The sequence below is a fragment of the Drosophila pseudoobscura genome, chromosome 3 (assembly GCF_009870125.1).
Source record: "Drosophila pseudoobscura strain MV-25-SWS-2005 chromosome 3, UCI_Dpse_MV25, whole genome shotgun sequence".
NCBI lineage: Eukaryota > Metazoa > Arthropoda > Insecta > Diptera > Drosophilidae > Drosophila > Drosophila pseudoobscura.
The window spans coordinates 20870712-20892338 of NC_046680.1; the positions used below are offsets into that span (position 1 = coordinate 20870712).

At 46.7% G+C, this 21627-nt stretch overlaps 2 protein-coding genes across 3 annotated transcripts; one reads left to right on the top strand and one right to left on the bottom strand.

Moving 5' to 3' along the window:
- Positions 1 to 126: 126 nt before the first annotated feature.
- On the top strand, positions 127 to 21436 carry LOC4805435 (uncharacterized). Of its 2 annotated transcripts, XM_001361799.5 has the most exons (7): positions 11838 to 11949; positions 12013 to 12351; positions 12714 to 12787; positions 12907 to 13589; positions 15455 to 15881; positions 15960 to 16346; positions 20736 to 21436. In XM_001361799.5, exons 1-6 carry the CDS (start codon positions 11922 to 11924, stop codon positions 16338 to 16340), a joined length of 1932 nt encoding a protein of 643 aa, XP_001361836.5. In that variant the 5' UTR covers positions 11838 to 11921; the 3' UTR covers positions 16341 to 16346; positions 20736 to 21436. The 2 variants fall into 2 exon arrangements, with proteins under 2 accessions (XP_015040649.2, XP_001361836.5); XM_015185163.2 differs by lacking the exons at positions 11838 to 11949; positions 20736 to 21436 and adding an exon at positions 127 to 324 and having other exon boundaries at positions 15960 to 19855.
- Cyp9c1 (Cytochrome P450 9c1) lies at positions 4718 to 6656 on the bottom strand. The gene is made up of 3 exons (XM_001361798.5): positions 6340 to 6656; positions 5738 to 6281; positions 4718 to 5681 (listed from the first exon to the last, which is right to left on the bottom strand). Exons 1-3 carry the CDS (start codon positions 6516 to 6518, stop codon positions 4809 to 4811), a joined length of 1596 nt encoding a protein of 531 aa, XP_001361835.3. The 5' UTR covers positions 6519 to 6656; the 3' UTR covers positions 4718 to 4808.
- Positions 21437 to 21627: the final 191 nt, after the last annotated feature.

Consider the following 21627-nt stretch of genomic DNA (forward strand, 5'->3'; position numbering starts at 1 on the left):
TCTCTTTGTTCTCTCTCTTATCTGCCCCTCTGACGACTCTCCCTATCTATCAGCAATAGCGTTTTCTTTCTTTTTAATTTGTATGCGCACTTTTGCTGCTGCAGGACAGAGAGGAAGCAACAACAACAACAACAACAACAGCAGCAGCAGCAGCGACACCAAAGGCGAGAGAAGCAAAAGCCGAAAAGAGAATTAAGAAAGTTGAAGAGCGAGAACGAGAAAGAGACACCGCCAGCGGGCGGTCCAACGGTAACTTAACTTCATTTACGTCTGAAAACGCAGTTGAAATAAACGACTTCACGACGCTGGCGGATTTTCTAAAAAGTAAGTTAAGCCTACGCTTCCCTTCCCTTCCCTTTCTTTGCCTTTCCTTTCCTTTCATTTCTGCACTTCTCCCCTTCGGCAGAATTCTCTCACCTGCCGCCAGCCAGCGACTACTTGCCTCATTAAAGGTTAGGTGAGATGTTAGGGATAAGACAGAGACAGGGCGTCAGCTGTTGGAGGAGCAAAACAGGAAGGGAAAGCGAGTGGGAGAGCGGGAGAGCGGAAGAGCGGAAGAGCAACTCCAAGGCATTTGGACAGTTGGCATTGTTTCGAGCGAGCAGAGCGCAGAGCGCAGAGCGGAGCGGATGTAATGCTGATGTCAGCTATTTCTGGGACTCGAGATTCCTTTCAGCCAAGCTCTGCTCTTCGCAGGAAGTGGGGTCGGAGCCGCATTCCAAGCTGTTTCCCTCTGTTAATTCCGCACTGAATATCTAGAATGGTCGTCGCTTCGCTAATTAAATTTCACGCGCGGGGGAATAAATACTCGTCAGCAGATGGGAGAATCTCTTGATGCTCGTAGCACACTTTTGCGGGGTACTTTGTGGTTTTGTTTTCTGTTCACAGGCAATTGCATTCGTTCTCAAATCACACATACAAATCATACCTATAATCGTACATACGGACGGTGGGAGCCGGATGCAGGTGCATACGGCATGAGGCAGCATTATGTCGGCGGTTGGTTGGGCTTTAGGCGAGATGGCAACAGCTGCCAGCACAAAAATATTAAAAGTTTTTTACCTACAGCATCCTGCTTGGTGGCTGCCACATGGCACATGCCACATCATCTCACCATGATGTTGCCGCTGCTGGGGGAAAAACCGAAAAATGTCACACAAATATGTGGCACATCCATGGACAAAGGGGATTTATGTGCATGAGCGTTTCCACTATCGTGTGGCCCGGCTCTGTTATGACAATGACAGGCATGCAAATTTATGCTCGGCCAGGCCCAGTGTGCACTAGACAATACATAATGCTCCAACATAAAGCGGTCCAAACACCACAGAAAACCAAACACAAACACTGCACTCGATTTTCCCCCCAGATAAAATTTTCATTTTCATTCTCATGAGCGTGGCATGCTACAGAATATGCTGTAATGCGGGAAGCATTAAATAAAAACCAAAAATAAAATTATGCTTATTTTTCCCACTTCTCCCCGTAGCAGGGTATACGAAACTAGTGGATGTGCTCGAGTGTGGCATCTAGAGGAGATGTCCTCGCAAACTTGCCAACGACACAAGAAACTTTCCCTTCGAGCACTCTTCAAATTATGCTTTTCTTTCTCGTTTTTGTGCTTTCTGTGTGTTTCCTTATGGGGGAAAACTTGCTTACACCGAATTCAAGAGACGTTAACAACGTTCTCCGGGCGCAGACGGGGAGACGTGCTCCTCTTATTTATATACAATATACGTATCTCAGGATAAGTAGAAAAGGAGCAGACCAAAATGCGGGAACAACTGTAAAAATGCTCAAGTAGTTGGGGTACATGGAATGGAACAATGACATTCCATTTAATTGGATTCAATATGAGCTGGTGTCGCCATCCCGATCATACTCGTTTAGCTTAATCATTATACAAATATCGTATCTGATTTATAGGCTCATAGATAATAATGATAATCAAATCACTTTCCTGCAGTACCATTTCTATGTATTTGACCTTTAAATTGATGTTTCGAATCGAATTTCATCGCCTAGAACATGTCACGCTCCCATCTCTATAAGACGCTCCCCTCTATGTATATTTCACGCTCGCCATGGAGAACAGAACACTTGTCATACACACACGCACACACATACGCTCCAAATGTTATCGCTTCGTGCTTATCGCAAAACGCATCGCAGCAGCAGCGGCAGCGGCAGCGGCAGCGGTGGGTGTTGGTGCCAGCGAGAGAAGGGAAAAGGGAACACTCCAGTGCGACAGTTTGCCAAATTGTTAATGCTCAGCATTGTCCTTGTGCTTTTTCTTTTGGCTGCTGCTTCGGCATTGCCGTTTACTTCTGCTGCTCCTTCGCCTTTCGACTGCTCCGCCTCTGTTCCCAGGACAGAAGACTTCGCCTTCGCCTTCGCCTGCTTCTCCGTCTTCGGCTTCGCCTTCGCCTTGTTCGTAGCTTGTTATTGTTCTTGGCATTATCATTGTATCGCCGTCATTGCTCTTACTCTTCCTATATCTCTGCACTCTCCCTATCCACCCACTCCATTCTCATCTGCTCCTTGGCCACATTTCACATTTTTATTTTTTTCCTCTGTTCGTTGTTTTTTGTGTCTGCCGACGGTCGTCGCCTAGTCGGGACAGAATGAGAGAATGTAATGCTTCTGCAGGCGTCTGGCGGTCGTGGCGCCAAACTTTCTTTATGACCTCTGCTCTATATCCCAGATATATCCCTCACCCTCACCCCTCATTCTCTCTCTCACTCTCTCTTTGTGTGTGTGTGTGTGGGAGAGTGTGCGCTGAATTGATTGATAAGGTTTCTGTGAACAAAGCAAAACAAAGTAAAATAGAAATAGAAACGGAACTTTCTGTGCCTCGGTGCGTATGCGTGGGTGTGTGTGTGTGTCGCCACAGTTTATGATGTTTACGCTGGCATTTCAAGATTACACACACACGCACAGCGATGACAGGACAGGGCAACATTCAAATACAGACAAAAGCTTGAAGCTGCCAGAGAAATGCCCGTCGGCGCGTCGGCGGCCTGGGAAGCTCAAAAAGTTTCCACATAAAAAGAGCGGGGCGGGGAAAGAACCGCAAAACGTTTGCTTAGTTATCCCCGGCAGCATCTCCGAAACTTTTCGGTTTTCGCTTTAATTCCACTTTACCGTTGCCACTGACACTGCCGCTGCCCTTACTTTTGCCTTTCCCTTTGCCTTATTTTTGAGCAAATATTGTGGTAGACTTACACACACACACTTACACTCATCCTTCGCCTCCTGCTTTAGTATGCTGAGGATTGCCTGCAGCTTTGTTGCAGGTTACTACCCACTACCGCCCGCCCACATGCGACTCAATCTCCCAGAAACAACAAGGTGGCCAATAAAAAAACATTCAACTAATTCTAGCCGCGCGGAAAGTATTCACCCTTCCCCTTCGCCTTCCCTGGCCCCTGTCCCCTGCCCCATGGTTGTATGCAACTAATTACGTGTGTTACTTTGTGTGAATAATTGCTTGTGTGTGTGTGAGTGTGAGGGTGTACTCAACGGCCATATCTGGTAATTGCCTTTGCTTTTTTATTGCTTTCGGGTGCCAGCTTAATGACCATAGGCGTGTCCAGGATTTGACCCAAGCTCCAGGCTCGTCAAATGAGCGTCACAGGCCCAGGGGGGTGACATACAAAGGATGGAGGGAACAGGCAGAAACTTCATCAATTAAATTTGATGGGGATATGAAAAGGATCTTGGCAAGGAGATAACTGCTGCTTGGTTTATGATCCCTAGTCCTCTCTACCGCCATTCAATGCGTTCACAGAAGAGCACAGAAAAGCACGTTGACGAGAACTACGACAATATTTGATGGCCAAATTATCTAGCTTTATTTCGGCCTATCGCTTATAAACTCCCCAAACAACGACATGGACCTCGGGCCTCCAGCTAGCCCACAAGAGAGTGTGAGTGGGAGAAACAAGAAGGAGCGAACATTGAGCAAAGATTGGGCTTAATTATCTTGCCCTGCTTTACAGCATACTTTTCCGAGTCAATCGATGGCGTGCCAATGGCGGGGGAGCGCGAGAAGAAGAATGCTTGTCAGTCTCCGCCGCTACTTTCGCCACCCCACTCTCTCTTTTCACGGTACAGTTTATGACACAAGTGTAATATAATTCATACGGTGGCAAAAAATTTAATGCCGCCTGAAAAATAACTCCCAATAAATAATCCTTAATGTCCTATGTGTACGTACGTGGGTGGGTGCCGTGTGTGTTTGTTCTGCTGATGTTGCCGCTTCCCTCTGACCTATGCTCTCCTCCACCCATAAACAAGGCGTGGCACGACACTCACATGACTTTACTGGCTCTCTCTCTCTCTCGCTCTTTGTGCTGCTTTTGTTGTTTGCGGTACGACCGCATCCCATGCCGCATCTCTTGTTGCTGTCGTTGCTGCTGATGTTGCTGGGGACCCCGTCACGCCCTGACAGTATTATGACGGGGCGCATCGCCCGCCCCAGACTTTGAATCTCGGACAGCGACACGTTCCTCCAAAGGAGCAACATAAAACAAACCGAAAAATGTGGAAAGTGAAGCATTGCCGCGACAAATTTGTCAACTTTGTCAACGACAAAGCGAACAGGAAAGAAGGGCGGAAAGCCGAATCCTCACATACCCTTGTGGACTCATCGTTCTTCTTCTTTGTACAACCCTCTGCACTTCAAGCACTACCCTTTGACAGGGTATTTTATTCGTTTTTTTGTGTGTTTCAATTGTATTATTATTTATAAGTCAAAAAGGGCAGTGGGCCCCCTCGCATGCCCATTTAGGGCCATTCATTAATTACTACTCCTGGACTTTTGCCTCTCCATCCACCCTGGCCACGAACTTGCACCAAAACAATTCCCGGGGCATCATGCGGAAGCCGGCAATGTTCCCCATCATGTCCGTCGTGGTGCGTTCAGCCGGCTCCAGTCGGAAGCGACGGACCAGGCCATATAGCAGGGCCTTGACCTCCATCAGGGCCATGCGATTGCCGATGCAGCTGCGCTGGCCGATGCCGAAGGGCAGGTAGGTGAACGGCTTGATCTCGTGCTTGTGGTCATCGTCAAAGCGGTCCGGGCGGAATTCGTCGGGTTGAGGGAAGTTGTCCGGGTCGTGGTGCAGGGCAATGACGGGAATGTTGATGAGCTCGTCCTTCTTGAGGGTCAGCACGACTTTTCCCTCCTCGTCGCGTAGCTCGAAGTCCGAGCCGCACATGCGATCCAGGACGAATGCCGGTGGCCACATCCTCAGGGACTCAGAGACCACACAGTCCATGTACTTCATGCCCATGAGAGTGTCGTAGTCCAGGGGCTTGCCCCCCAGCTGCTCCTCCGTTGCCATGATCTCCTCATACAGCTTGTCCTGCGCCTCGGGATTCATCAACAGCTCGTGGCTGGTGAAGCTCAGGCAAGTGGCCACCGTGTCGAAACCAGCGGAGAAGAAGAGCAGGCACTGGGCGAGCAGATCCTCATCGTTGAACTCCGCACGATCCTCCTGCGTGGTCGTCTCCTGCGATGCCTCCTGTTCCGCTCTGAACAGGCGCTGCGCCTCCATCAGCTGCTGAATCATGTCGGGGCGTATGATGTTGTGCTCCTTACGGTACTGTATAGCACCAAAGACCAGCTTCTTGAAGTAGTCCACATTGTTCATGTCCATCACGGATACCCGAAGGGCCTGGCATTGGAAAGGGATCAGTGAGATATCTACAATAAAGTCAGATCAGCGCATACCTTCATCAATTTGGGGAGCAGGATGAAAAGCATCACCTTGAGGACAGCCCAGAGACTAAAATCCGAGATCCGCTGCCCAATGGAGAAGAACTCGTTGTTGGGGTCCTTGAAGGAGTTCACCTGGATGCCAAACGCAGCAGTGGCAATCACGTCGTTCGTGTAGCGTGTGAAGAAATCCTTTAGCTCCAGCTCCGTGGCTCCATCCTCTGCCAGCCTCCGTTCGATGTAGGCCACCGCCTCCACGTTACAGACCTGAATCAGCTCGAACATTAGACGAATCTTGAGGCTGGTGAAGGTCGGAGTCAATGTGCTCCTCATCTGCTTCCAGCGTCGGTCGCGCAGGGAGAGCAGGCTCTTGGACAGCACGCTGTCGTTGGCACCGCCGCCCGCGTCGCCGAGGCCCTTTCGATGGTTGGCAAAGTTGTCGAAGCTCTTGATGCCCACCTGCCGGATGAGTTCCGGATCGGAGAGAAAGAACAGCGGGTCGCGCAGGTTGAAGACGCCGTACACCTTGTGCTGTTTCAGACGCATGTGCACCGCGATGCTGGAGAGAGAGTTTATCAAGTTATCATTTATGGTATCTCTGGTTACATCTACCATACCTGTGCTTCAGGTAGGAGGCTTTGCCCATCAGCACGGCCAGCGGAATATTTCCCAACAGTGGAACGGGCGCCTCATGGACCACGCCCCGCTTCAAAAAGAATCTGACCGGGGGCTCGGCCCATTTGTACAGCAAGAAACCGATGAGCGCCCCAAGGGCCAGCAGCACCTCGAAGGCCATTTCACAGGAAGACGGAGGGAGTGGAGCGGTGCGGTGCTAGTTTTATTGCGCAACTGGAGCGCCAAACCGTATGGGGGATACCTCCAAAAACTAGAAAAGCGTCGCTCTTAGCCGAATGCTCAAACGCCACTGAAATACACAATGTTTGTTCTCTTCTGTTATATACGAAGCTTTCTGTGTGTCGGCAAGCAGCAGAACCGGCAAAGTGTGAGCATGTGTTCGTGAACAGAAAGAACACAGAAAGAGAGAAAGAGCGAGAAAGAGTGAGAGAGAGAGAGAGCGATAGAGAGCGTGTTGACTTATCAATTAGCATGAGCGTGTTGGAGTATGAAATAAATATGAAAGAAGAGAATCAAAACTGTTTGGTAGAGTAAAATGAAAAGGTAGCCAGAAAAACCGCAAAGAAATTCTGGTATAAGAGTTCCGTTCTTTTCATGAAATCAGAAAAAAGCGCCACAGCCTAAAACACCCCTTTCGATCGACTAAAAGGTATATACTCTTATGTTTTAGTGGATTCCCTCTTGGAAGTTTAGTTCTGGAGTCATCAAAATGAGAAATCTGGGTGCTAGAAGAGAGCAAATTGATGACGTCAGAGGCAGACTGTTTGTGGATCGAACACTGCGCTGCCCAAAATATTGTGGGAGAGTCAAATAAACCTACATACATAGATAGCTATTTCATTATCCATTTGTTTACTTTACTTACTGTTTATTTTTGCATTTCTGAGCGGAAGAGAGCAAAATAGAGCGTAGGATGGATAGAGTCTAATTCGAGATATTTTATACATGTGTATACATACATATATCAAATAGCAAACCAATTTCATTTTTCGTCGAAATGTTGCCTTGTCGGGATTGAAATGGAAGTCCCTGATAGCACGCTGATATGATAGAAAAATGATAATGTTATTCCAATTACTGTGTACTGTACTGTACTGTACTGTGGGTATGTGCGGTGTGGGTGTTCGGGGAGCTAATGGAAAATCCAACTATGCATAAATAGATTCAGTTGGCATTTGGCATGTCATGGCTAATCTTATTGGCATAAACTAATTTCAACATTAATCCCCTTAAGTGACTCAACTATTTATTATAAAGGACTTGGCGGCAGCAGGCGGCACGTGCTTGGGATCTGCGTCTTTGTTTTTCTCTTCTTCTTCGAGACCCTTAAAGGGAAGTCGGGCTTCAGACACAGAAATTAAAGTTCTGTCACTTAATGCATCTCCTTAAACGAAACCTTACAGTTATACATATGTATGCATGCTTATGTAATACGCTTGTATGTGTGTTGGAGTGGTGTAGGCATAATGAAATTGCTCAGAGAGTTTAGCAGGTTGGAAAACTTTTGTGTATCACTGGTTGGTCTCAGTATCCAGTCCGGCCCGCCCCCACTAATGTGGGGGGAGGCGAAGACGTTTATGGTCTCGGTCCAATCCCCGAAACTCCTTACGCAATCAGCTCACGTCTCCGGCAAATGACAAAATTTGCTTGCATTTAGTGAGAGTCTAACCAGAAATTATTGCACTGCTCTGGAGGAGAGCGAACCACTAGAAAGGAGGGGCGGACGTGGGACAAATACAGTTATCTGTAAGCATGCTAATCTCCTTTGAAGGGGAAATATCAAAGAACAGCTAAATCAATCCCACTCTGATTTCTCTCTATTTCTCTCCCTTAAGCTGTTGGCTCAGCTGAGTGGGTTCAAGGTGTAATAATAATAAGGTAAGGCAAGGCGAGGCAGTTAGCTAATTGCAATTGTATGATTACTAAATCGGTTTTATATACTCTGGTGACATCAGTACTGCAACCGAGCAATAAAATATACTGCCCGGAGACCGGACTCTACCTTAACCGTACTATTAGTATACCTTGGATGAAGGCGTCTACTGGGATCCTTGCTGGCTCTGTTATTGGTGGCAAACATTTTGTCTGCTGTGGAAAGACCGGGATTTAAATCTTTATATTCTCTCTATTCCATTGGATTTCGAATGTGTTTACACTGGTACAGGGAGGGGGAGGGGAGCCTGAAAAAGGAGGAGAAAGCTGAAATGGCCATGTACTTGAAGCCAGTTTTTTCTTTCTTTTGCAGCCATCACCATTTGAATTTAATGTTCTCTGCCTTGTTCTTTGCTGTTCACGATTCTGTTTTCGTGTTCTTTTTCCATTCTCTGCTGCGGCCTTTTCATTGCAAGTCAAGTGCCGCCCGCAAACTTGAAAGAGAACTGTCTCCTTGAGGCCACTTCCCTGCCTGCTCTTCCCCAATGGATATCTGCGATGTCCAGTTTCGGGGGCAAATCACACAAGCAGGGTAAATATTTTGACATTTCGACTCTAATTAGGCCAAATTCTTGTGTGTTTCTCCAATCAAAAACGGATAATGGAGGATACACGCTCTCGCGACAGGAGAAAACATTTGCTTAGGGCATGTGTGTGTTTTGCGCAAGCCATTGGAATATTCCTTTAGCTCTAACGGCTTCTTTCGCCTGCTATTCGTATGTATTCGTGTGCTCCCCCCACTTGAAGTGCTCTCCAGCTGTCCACAAATAAGAACAAGCTGAATATATGTAAAATATGTATGCCCTTCAGATGCCTCGGAGCTTACCAGAGCTGGTTATCCCTCCTTCCCTCCTGGTTATCCTGCCGTTAAGAGCTTACATTTTGATTTGTTTTGCTTGTTTGCCTGCTCTTTTGCTGTAGGTTTTTCATAATTAAAATAAATAAACAAGTAGTAAAACGTTGTATTTGGTTTCTGCATTCGTTCTCCAATTATACATGGTGAAGGATTCCATTGCGCCATCAAGTATGCAACATTCAATAAGGCACTTCGCATGGATACTCGGTTTCGGATCCATACATCATCCTTACCCGATTGAGGCGATGACTTCGGTACCGCTTTGAATAACTGCTTATTGGAATACCAAAAATGTTTCATCTCGGTAATCGCGCCATAAAAGGCTTAGCCAACTGTATAGTGGAGGCGCCAACTGAGGGTAGAACATGCCATATAAAATGTTAATTTATTGCCATTGTGGGCCATTCCGCAAACGATATTATTATGCAATCGCATACAAAACAGACCGGAAAAATACCAAAAAAATACAATGGAATATAAAAATATTCCTCTATGAGATGTGGTTCATGACCAGGAAAGCGTTTTGGCAAAATTTCGGCATTGCAAAATCAACAAAATGCAATAAATATTTAACAAAACAAAACAAGGACAAACCATAGAATACACGAAAACAGCTCTGAGCAGCCTATGGACTCGATTCCATTACATTCGAGGCATCCTGTTACCAAGAATTTTGGGCATATGGCCAAGACAAGAACAGAGAGCAGACCCAGGGCCGACACCTGGCCGTACGTGACCCAGGCAAAGATATTTATGTGTGTCGAAGGAAATCGAATAACATTTTTTATGCACGCATCAAATTTATGGCCCAGAAGCTTCGCTTTCGCCCTGGCTTGCTCAAATATGGACATGACCAGATAGCGACTTCCCCAGCACACTCTGCTCTGGCAGCATTCCTGATTTTTCAGTTTTCCGCGACCGCCTGCAGTGCTCGAAAATGCTCTGTCAAATATTTGCTCAAAGAGATTGCCCATTGACAGTGCGAGTGAGAGTGCTGTCAATCGCAGGTCGGGGTCTGTCCATGAACTGCGATACGTAATGGGAGTCGCCTGTTCTGCGGGTAATTTGCCGTCCCATCAAATCACTATTGTCCAGAGCCAGTCACTGTGACAGTGAACGCTGGAGTGATGCTCATCTCTGGCGGAGAGTTGGTGGCTTTAAGGTGGGAGTGGGAGTGGAAGGGGGAGTGGGACAGGATAAGGATAAGGATAAGGATAATATGTCCCTCTCCCACTCTCCCACTCTCTGCTTTTCTCTGCGCACTCATTCAAATTTATGCCAATGCCTAAACGCTGATTATGACAAATATGCCATGCTCCACTGGTTCTGGTTGGCTTTCCATTTCTGGCTGTTGTTCTGGCACGGGTTCTGGTGCTGCCTCTCCATTCCTCGCTCTACTTGGGGGCTTATTATTATTGCTGTAGGCCTGTTTTGTTTGCCTTTCGACCAGTTGACGAAAATCCCAAAATAAATAAAAGTTTTATTATTAGCATGAGTAGACGAGGAGGGTGGTGTGTGGTGGGTGGGGAAAAATAAAATGGAATCAAAGCAGGATTTCTGGCTCCCAGCAGATTGCCACTAATGACACGCACGCACAAGCGCACCTTCCACACACACACGCACACACACGAACACATGGACAGTGTGTCAACAATTATAATGTGCAAATTGTTTGATATGTGTGCGTGTGTGTGTGGGCGTCCGTCACCTGCCATCACATTTGCTTTATTGCCGCTCATTAGAGATGCTCAACGAGCGAGCACAAAGGAGAACACAGAACCGAATCCTTTCTCTCTTCTCTCTCCTCTCCTTCTGTTTTCTGTTGATTTCCCAACACGTATGCATAAGTTTTTTTCTTGTCCTGACGCCCACTACCATGACTCTCTTTCCGCTTGGCTGCTGGGAAATGACAAAAGATTTTTGCTCACCAGCTGTTTTGACACTTTGATGAATGGGGTCGCCAGAGCTGTGGCCGTCGGGATTTATAGGTGTGTCTGTAGCAACAAGAGTCCAAGGAAGAGGGACACAAATGTTAAACGCCTTACAAATTGAAGTTCAAATATACAGCCATTCTGTACAAGTGCAAGGGAAACTACTAAGAATCGAATTGCGAAGGAATGGTGATTGGAGGCAGAGAGATTTCCCATCAATTCATTTGTCTACTGCTTCCAATGTGGCCACACCAAACGTGCCAGGAGCTGCGTTGCATTGCTTAGGCTGCCTTGAGAGGAACAAAGTCCGCTGCTCTCAGGAAAGATCCTGCCGGAACCGTTTGCGCTAAAAGCTTGAGCTCTTAAAAACATACACCTAATAATAGATGGCGTTTCAATTGTGCGGAGCCATATTTTCATTTCAATTATTGTTCACACTCATCCAGGGATTACAGTTTCATGATTCATGGTTATGCGTTGCGTTGGGCGCATTGTCCCGGCAACCGACAACCGGCAACAACAATTAAATTGCGTATATTGGGGCGCAATTGTGAGAATTGTTGCAAGCTGAAAACAATCGCCGGACTAAGCCCAACAACAACAGTCTCTCCAAAGCCAGCAATAGTGGGGTCCGGTCCCATCCGAATTCCGTAACTAAGCCCAGAGCCATCCCAACAAAAAAAGGATTATTTTGATTATTTTGCGTGTTGGCCACGTGGTGCGGGGGGACTGCGGCAGGCGACTGTTCATTTCAATGAACTTGCCTTTCAAACGAAATTTTATCATGCCTGCCCAGGCAGTCGTTCTCTCTTCGATGCCTCCGCATCTCCGCAACTGAAGTTGAATGTGCGTGGACCGGACAAAATCTGGGGGTAAAAAACACAAAAGAAAGTGGAGCACAATTTGCTTATGTTTTTCTTTTTTTTCGTTTCAAGATTTCCAATCCCTGTGGCTAACGAGCTGGCTCAGCTCCGGCAGCGGGAGGAGGCAGAAGAGCAGCAGCGGTGGCGAGGATAAACGCTCCGTCAACGTTTACACGCTCCAGCAGCCGCATAAATTTCCGCTTCAATTGGACGTGTACAGCGGTGGTAATTGTAGCTTGGATTGCCACCACCAACAGCAGCGGGAGCTGGACGGGATCCATCATCCTTCACAGAAATCAACACTTTCCGCCTCTGCCCAGAAACCGCTGCCCGGACGCCAGCTGTCGCAGAGCTGTGACGGCGCAGCAGCAGCACCAGCAGCAGAAACCAAATTTATTGAAAGTTCAATGTGTAAGGCAGCAATAAATAAAAGCACCAATACATGAACAATCAGCAGCAATAAGAATTTAAATTAAATTTTCACTTTGCCCGCGCCTCTGAGCTCTACTCCCCCTCCCTCAGCCGAAGACGAGCAAGAGATGGAGATGGGAGATAGAGGCACCAAAGGTATGCTAATAGTAAGGTAAGGCAGTTCAGCTCATGAGCAGAGTCCGCTCTCTCGAACTGCCTTACCTTATTGTTGGTATACCATGAAGGCGCCTTCTGTTGCTGTTTGATTTGACTGTTACATTTGCATAATTTTATGAAAATCTCACTCTCTCTTGCGCTATTATGCTTTCCTCCTCTCTGTCTCTCTCTCTCTCTCTCTCTAGCCCAAACAATGGACGACATGGTCTATCAGTGCAACTCCATTTATGTGCTTAATGCCAGCTATAATGCATATGGGGTAAGTTTTCCGTAGTAGAGCCCGCATGTGGGTCCTAAACTTGCATCACGATCCTTTGTCTCTCTTGCGTCTCCGCCTAACTGTCCAACCGTGTCTCCTACTCTATCTTGCCTTGGCAGGACTTGGGCACATATGCGGCAACAAAGCGTGAAATAAATGGCAGCCAGGGCCGAGCAGCGGGAGGAGCGCCAGCGAATCCAATTGAGGCAACTTGCTCCACGAGTGCTGCGGGTGTGGGTGTGCAGCATAAATTCAAAACTTTTGGCAGTGCCACAACAGCGGCAGGGAGAACGGCCACGAGAACGGGAACTGGTGGAGGATGCGCTTCAAACTACGTAAATCCTGTCGCTACATCAATGTCAACCACAATGTGTTCACCGGCAGCAACGGCCCTGCAAAAACTGTTCAATTGCAGTGTCGGCAATGCCTGCCAAAATGTCACCCACACTCACAACAACATCCACAACAACAACAACATCCACAACAACAACACTATCCACGAGAGCGTCCATAACAATGGCTGCCTGTCAGCAACTGGAGGAAGCCTGTGCGAATTCGCGCTCGAGAGCACATCGGTAGCGGTGGCGGTGGCAAGTGCAAGTGGTGTATGCCCCCCAGCAGGTGCTCCCCCCCACCCCACAGCCACCCAACCGCTGCTGGCCAAGAAGAAATGCACCAATGTCAAATCAACGCTTATTGCCAAGAAGACAAAGTTTCTCAAATTTCTCGAAGAAGAAAAATGGCGGAGCGCTGCGGCAGCAGCCGCCCCAGTAGCGGAGGATGACGGAGGAGACGACATCGGGTATGTATTACAGCCATGGACTCATGTATGTGTGTGTTTGTCTGTAGGTGAGGCCATCTTCTGGCTGGGCCAAAAACTTATAAATTCTCATAAATGTTGTAGGGCATCTTGCGGCGTTGAAAATCGTGGCAAGCTTTTTGGGGTTTCTAGTTTATTGGACAAACGGTATTTTCGTCGAAGTTTGCTGCCACATGCCACTAGAGTGGTTTCTCATTAACTCCACAAAGATGAAAAATGAAATAAGTTCCATTGGAAATGAACAAAAATATCGTTAGTTATCGATTACTGCCCTGCCCCATATGGGTGGCAGGAAGAATTTAGACTGCTGGAAACTATCATTATTTATCGATTACTTTACAATTAATCATGGCCCCGATCAAGGGTCATCTCCACTAGTTGTGTGTACTTCTTTAACGATTGCTGTACTTTTTATGGCCTCCATTTTGGGTCATTTCTTGTCTCCCTTTATGGCCATTTGGCCCGCTAAATGCTGTACCGAACTTTCCTAGGACCTGTCCGGCTCCGGCCTGCATTCAATTATCTGTCCGGCAGATACTTTGTTTCAGCGAAACTTTCCTGCATTCTTCATTAAGTCAAAAGTTCTGACCCCCATCGCATAGCAAACTTGCTACCACCCTGCATTTGCACGCTGGCTCTGGTCTTTTATGCGGCCATTTGCGAAATTGAAAAATTAACGCGTAGCCATAAACATCAAGCGATATGAACGCAGTGGCGCTCAAAAGCGGCTTTAAGGGGTGGTGGGCCCCCATCTCCATCCGCAAAAGTTGATTAACATGCCAGCCCGTCTCCGGTTCCGGCTGCGGCTGCGGCTCCGGCCCAGAACGCCTCAATGGATTCCCATAACTGTACATATTGAAGTGCAATAATCATATTTTACGGGGGGGTGGGGCACGCATGCGAGACGGCAACACTTGAGCGGCCCCAAAAGAGAAAAGTTGCCGCCAAAGCTGCATTCCCTGTTCGCCCTTCCATCACCACTCACACGACTTTCAAGAACCGAAAACTTTTCGTGGCGCGTCGCCCTCTTCCCGCTTTGTGTCTCTTCCCAGTGGCACACAGCCACAGACTCTCTTTATCCCCCCCTGTTGCAATAATGATGTCAAAGTTCGTTCACGGCCGGGAAAATTTCATTAATTGCAGTTTCAGAGGGCGTGGTCCTGGTGGGGCTGTTCTTCTTTGATTTATTAGTACCCGGTGCACATTTAATTAGTAAACGTCAACAGAGGGAAAAATGCTCTCTCCTCCGCCCCGTGTTGGGCCCGTGCCTCTTAGCCAGTCTCATTACAGGGCGACATCACTAGTGAAATTCTTTAGCGCACATTCATCAACTTTCGCGACGCCGACAAGAATGACGACTCCATCAACTTGTGCTGCAAAATAACTTGCGACATTTTTCAAAAACTTTTTCCTTTACAAGAATTTGCATTTGCAGTTTTCCGCAGTTTTTTTTTAATGCCGATAAGAGCTCGGGGTCTTCTTTAATGGCCTCCGGTCGGGAGCTTCCCTGTCCGCGGCCAAGGTGTTTTCTGTTTGGAAAAACCCGGGGATTAATTTATTATGGCCTGAAGGGAAAATGCTCCCTGGATAGTGGTGTTGGCCGGGGGGTATTTGAAAGTTTTATATGTTTCGTTTCTCACACACGCGATTTTCAGGCCCATGCCAGCCTCCACACTTTATTTGCATTAGCTGGCAGTATGTACATACATACGAGCAAATGTACAGCTCTTCTTCGCACACCCACTTCATATTCGTTGGCCTCCTTCCGCTCCACTTGCAGCCGTTTGATGCGCGTTTAGTTTAGTCAACCAAAAGCTAAATAAACTTTCATTTACCATGCTCGACAGCAATGAGGCGGAGCCCAGCTCAGCGGCCAGCACGTCGACAGCATCATCATTTGTGGGCCACTCAGGCGTGCAAGGGCGGAACAACAATGGCAGGCACTTGAAAAATCAGAGCAACAGTCAGGAAGCTGGACCAGCCCCAACCAGAGCTGGAGGCGGAGGTGGAACTGGTACCGGGGCTGGGGCTGGGGCCCGCCAGCAGAATAAATTGAACAATTGGAGCATGCATAATGAGGACAACAACAAACTGACCAACTACCCGCAGCTGGAGCAGCAGGAGCAGGGGGAGCAGCAAAAGCAGCAGCAACATCAGAGTTCCATGAAGGAGCAAACGCAAGCCAAATCAAGTTACGAACTGTACCAGGAGGCAGCCGACATTTTGGGCCTCAGTTGCAGCCTCTGTGATAACTGCCGCTGCCTGGACTGTCAGGTAAGATGGAGGATGGTGATCCTTATGAAACAAGCGTAAGCCAATCATTCACTCACTCGTTCACTCTATCGTTAACAGAGCGGCTACTTTGATTGCGATGACGACGACGAGAGCTACTCGGAGCAGTCGCTGATGGACGATGAGTACGAGGACTACGACTACAGCGTGGAGGAGCTGCAGATGCTGTTTGCCAGGGAACATCAATTGCGACAGGGGCCCGAGCAGACATTGTGCTATGCAGTGGACTGCCAGCAGAACTGCCACCTGCCCCAGGACGAATCCCCAGGCACACCAGCAGCCCACCCAGAGCCAGAGCCCGTCGGGGTGTCCGGACACCATCGTGTGGCCATCGATTTTGATTTAATTAACGCCACTTGCAGCCAAGTGTTGCAAAATTGTGAAACATTCAACGATTTGAGTTTGCTGGATGCCGCCGGGACCGAGCGTCCATTTACGTAAATTCAGGTGAGAGTGGGGCCAGCATGCGGACGTATTTTTGGGGGAATTTTGTGAATTTCGTAGAGCTATTCCGGGTATGATAAGCGCATTCTTTGGCATGTGAACACATGCACGGGTGGGTTGTCAAAGCGTTGACAACCTTCCTTTCATCTGGTATTTTCAAAGAGCTTGGTCCAACTGCCACCTGCCAAACAGTAACCAGAGATCCTTCCAAGAACCCTACCGACTCCTACTAGGGGCTTAAATCCGTTCTTTAATAACAATTTCTGATTGTTAAGAGTTGAGGGGACCCCTCGAAGCGAGAGGAGAGTGAAATATGGTTGGCTGTTATGCAAAAATGAGCAAATTGCATTTTATAGTCGTATACGAGTATCCCCAAAAAGGAAACAACAATTGGAAAGAGCTGAAAATTCAGCTGAGTTGGCAGAGCTCAGTGGGGCATGGAAGCGGGCATTTGGGGCTGTGGGAGTGGCACGTACCGGATTTGGTTTGCGAACTGCCACCGCAACAGTGGCAATGGTCGGTACTTGGTCAGTTTATTGCATTTAGTCAAGCTTAGTTGTTGTTTTCATGGACGATTGTTGCCAACAAATGAAAGCCGCCAGGGGCTGACGGCGGAGAGGACGGCAAATTTGATTTTCCCGCAGAAACAGGCTGCAGGAAATTTCACATTTTCACATATTTGTTGAGGGCTCAAAGCAATATGCAAAACATGCACTTTCTGTTAGTGTTTCATCACTTTTTTTCTGAGAATGCTTGACCCTCCTCTCGCCGGCCTACAATCCAAAGTGGAAGAGCGAGGGCAAAGGCATAGCAAAATAGCAAACTGGAAAAAACGGCCAACGGTGAAAGCAACTTGAATCGAATTACATTTAGAAAATTAAATTTAAAGAGCTGGCGGCAACCAAATCCCTGGGCAAGTGAATAATGACTGCTACAAGCGGAGGCAATAAAGAGGCTGCTCGTCCGCACGCTGAGCCCTCCACCGCCTAAGCCCCTCGAGGCCGACACGGCTGCTGCGTGTGAGAGGCTCCGATAGAGCCTCTTTGTGGATGTGTGCGGCTGTGTGTGTGAGAGTATGCCAAGTGCATTCGCCGTTGTTCAACCATCCACCAGCAGCGCGAGCTCAGCGGCTGCTCATGTTCTTGCTCTCCTTCTCCCACTGCTGGCCAGCTGCCAGGCCCACACACACTAAATTCCGTTCGGAGAGACAATGCACTAAAGAAGATTCCAAAACAGCGAAAGGGCGAAAAATAGCTGTCCTCCCCTCTCTACTCGCAGTCTGCTTTTGACTGTATGCTACTTATGCAAGACCTGGCCGCAGAGCCGCTTTATTGAAAAATCATTTTACCTTAGATTCTCGCATGGCCAATTGAGCACATTACACACACACACCGAGACACACTCGAATGCGCATTTGGACGGAGGCAGCAGCTCCAGCAAATGGTATTTTACGCAACGACTGCAGGAGTTGGGCGGTTTGCAGGTTTGTGCCTGTGTGTGCTTTTTCGATTTAACGGACGGGCAGTGGCCACAAATTGATTGCAAAAGTTAGTTTCGTAAATCGCTCAATGAAAGCTAGCCAAATGCCGTCATTGAGCTGTCGGGCGAGTGACATGCAGCGAGACGGAAAACGATCGAGTGAGAAGATCCGTTTTTCTCCTATTCCGTTTGTAATTTTACACTGAGAGTGAACCAGTCAGTGAGCGAACAGCGAGTAAGCCATTTATTATTTATCCGTTACCTATTTTGCTTGCCGTTTACAAATATAGAACAAATTAATGATTTCTGCAGCATTACAATAATCAATCAATCCATTGAGTATGCAAAGCTTAAGTGCTGCTGACCACTGTGCAGCTGCAAGTCCAAATGCAATAATTCCCATTAAGTTCCAAACCGCGCCACGCCCACAAGTTCCGCCTCCACCCTCCACTGCCTAATGATGCTTGATTTAATTAATGCCGCATTACCTACGTGGCCAGAACGGGAGCAACCAGTCCGTGCTGTACCGCACCGCGCCGTACCCGTTTAGGCCCGAGGATTGGGAGCACTGCCAGGGCCGGATGGCAATTGGAAACTGTTAACGTCTGCTGAGGGTGGGGAAAGGAGTAGCAGGGGGAGGAACCACATTGCCATTTGCTGATGATGATAATTTATTGCCCCGAAGGGTTTTGCAAGGCTACCCACTCTTTCTCGCTCTCTCGTTCTGCCTCGTTCTGCCTCTGTGCGACTCCTTAGAGGAAACGATTTCCGCTTTGGGCCGCCCCGGGCGTGGGCAAATATTTGCAGTGGCTTTCTATTCGTATTTCCCCAGCCAGAGCAAACAAATTGTTAACAATATTTATTGTTTGTTCGATGTTCGTCCGCTGGATCGTTCTGCGGCTGTTGACAATGATGAAATGGCATCTTATGGCCCCATTCCGTCCCAGACTGAGCCACGCCCACTCCGTTGGCAAAATCAGCGCATGTTACTTGACCAAAGGAAGAGATTCTGACCAAGACAAGAGCGGAAGGCCGTCTGGGTGTGCAGCACTCTGGGTCACAGCCATCGGACGGCGTCAATGCTCATTTCCGTCGACATATTTTCATTTCCTTTTGGCTTTTGGCTTTTTGATTCGTTTTCTGTTTTCGCTGTTTGTCCCATGGATTACCAGCTGGCAAGTCCACACCCAAAACCGAAGCCCACGCCAACGGCATCCGCCCACCGCCCACCGCCCAGCGTGAATTGTAATTCATTAAACTTTTATTGTACAACATTTTCCGCCGGGGCTGCCCCTCTCTTCCTGCTTCGCAGACCGACCAGCACTTTGGCTTTGAGTCCTACTTCAATTTTAATTCGAAACTGAGGCAGGAAGAACCCATTTATGGCCCATGTACATACGAAACTTTTGGCAACATTTAAAAAATACACAAAAATCATAATTAAACTTTTCAATAGAATCTCCATAAACAGGGCACCCGAAAGCAAACAGACGGCATTCGGTCGCTGCTAATTATAAATTATGTATAATTTTCCAGATCCTTTGTTGCCAAAAATAATCTTAATGAAATCATTCAAACAAAACTTCAGGCCATCCTTATCAGACAGTGGAGGGTGTGCCAGGGGGCCGTTCTCCTGCCTGGCGGCAATTAATTTTGCTCAACATTCATGGACGAAATGAGGCACGTTTCGATAATGAAAGCCGCAACTGACACGCCCCTCCTCGCCTCCAACCGACACGCCCCTACTAATTGTGCCAACAACTTGATTCCAGCCGAGCAGCTGCCACCGTCTCCAGCAGTCTCCTTTTTCATTCATGCTCGTATCCGGCACCACATAAAAGTAGAGCCAAAAAAATATGCATGTGTGTATGTGTGTGCTCGTGGCGCCCCAAAAAGTATGCTATCTAATTGTTAAAGCATCAAGAAAATGCCACAAATTTTGAAGTGAAGTGGTAGAATGGGCCGCCCGCACCCGGCCACATATTTGGACAGTGGGAAATCAAGCACTGCTCTGCTTCTACTGCAGTTTCATAAAGACTCTCGACCGTACCGTGCCCTTGTATCCGAACTTTAGAGAGAAAGTTTTCGCCTTAAACAATTCTTTAAATTTAAGGGAATATAAGAGTATATCAAGTTTATCTCATATCAACCTGTTAACAGAACAACCTATTTCTTAGATGATATACTTACTTACGTATTTTACGAATTTAATGCCGACAATTCCTTCTGCTTCCTGCACTCAATATACCCCATGTTCGGCTCGTTTACAGGGCAGTGAAAAGCAAAGTTTTCTCTCAATCTCAAAAGTTGGAAAGTTCCATCCTTATGCAAATTGATTTGTGTCGTGTGTTTCTGCAACATTTTCCCCAAAAATGTACAATGTGGTTTGGTTCTTTGTCTGTGAGATTCATTCGTAGGTATTTATTTGATTAAGGCTTTATATGTTTGACATTTTAGTTTACGTTGTAAATGCAAAATCAACACAAAACTATTAACAAGAAATAGTCGGATAAATTAATTAAAATGTCAGCTTGGATTTATCTTTCTCTTTGCCAAAAGCGATTCCGAAATGTGCAAAACTTGACAAAAGTCCCCTCCTGCCCGGCTGCCCTTCTGTGGGATAGACTCCGGGGACGAGGCAAGGTCTCCTAGGCGGCACTTAGAAAGACGCCCAAAGCAGATCTATGAATTTTTTATGAGTCCTGCCCAGGAGTGGGGCTTGGACAACATTCCCATTTGAATATATGTGCATAAAAATTAAAATTAAAATTCAGAGTGTGCGATTTTTTTATGACAGAGCGATTCAGATTGCATATGCAACCAACCATTTCCTTATCCATACACCCACACATGTATATATAATTTCTACCTACATAAATAAATAATAAGAGTTTCGTTCCCATATTTGAACAGGAAACGCAATCGAAATCGAACGCCACAGCTAATTAAATGTCGAAAAATGAACAAAAACCTTTCATTTCCACTGACACGTTTTACAGTGCCTGCCAATTGTATGCGCATGGACACCGTGGGGTGTTTGCATTTCATTTAATTTCTTATTTTGATTTCAATTAAGCTCCGACATGCCGACAGTAAAAACGTATACCAATAAAATGAATGGCATACATGATGTAAATGGACATACATATATACATATACAACATATATATATATGTATATATAGATGTTTATGCAAACTGTGTGCGCGATGATAATTTGCAGATGATACGAAAACTAAATAGATGTATAGCAAACAAGTAAAATTATATTGCCGTAAATTAAAAAAAAAACAGTGGATAATGGAAACGATTTATTTATTATCAGTAAATGAATAAATATATAGTATATCAATTGTGCCAATTTCAACATTATGAGAGAATGCATTGCATAAAAATAATAATGGACAAACCAAAAAAAAAAACTCTTTGCTAATTCAATAAAATATATATGTATGTATGCAGATCTGTGTAGAGATATATGTATATGCAGAAACTTGATGTTGGTGGTCTTTAAGTATTTAAGAATTTTCGTGTGATGCTTTTTATTATTCGTTCAATTGATTTCAAATCAAAGTAAACCCATTCGAAATATATATGTTGGAAAATGAAATGCAATGAAGTCTCAATCTTTGTCCCGGGGTCAGGGGTTGTCCAAAGGAAGAGTTCAGCGTTTTGGCCGGAATTCCAAACAAGCGGCCACTGGCTTTTATTAACCTGTAACAAATGTCAGACCTCCTATCGTCGTCATCTCTTTGTGGGCTTTTGCTCCGGCATGAGATAAACAAAGGTACGGCGCACAAGCATAA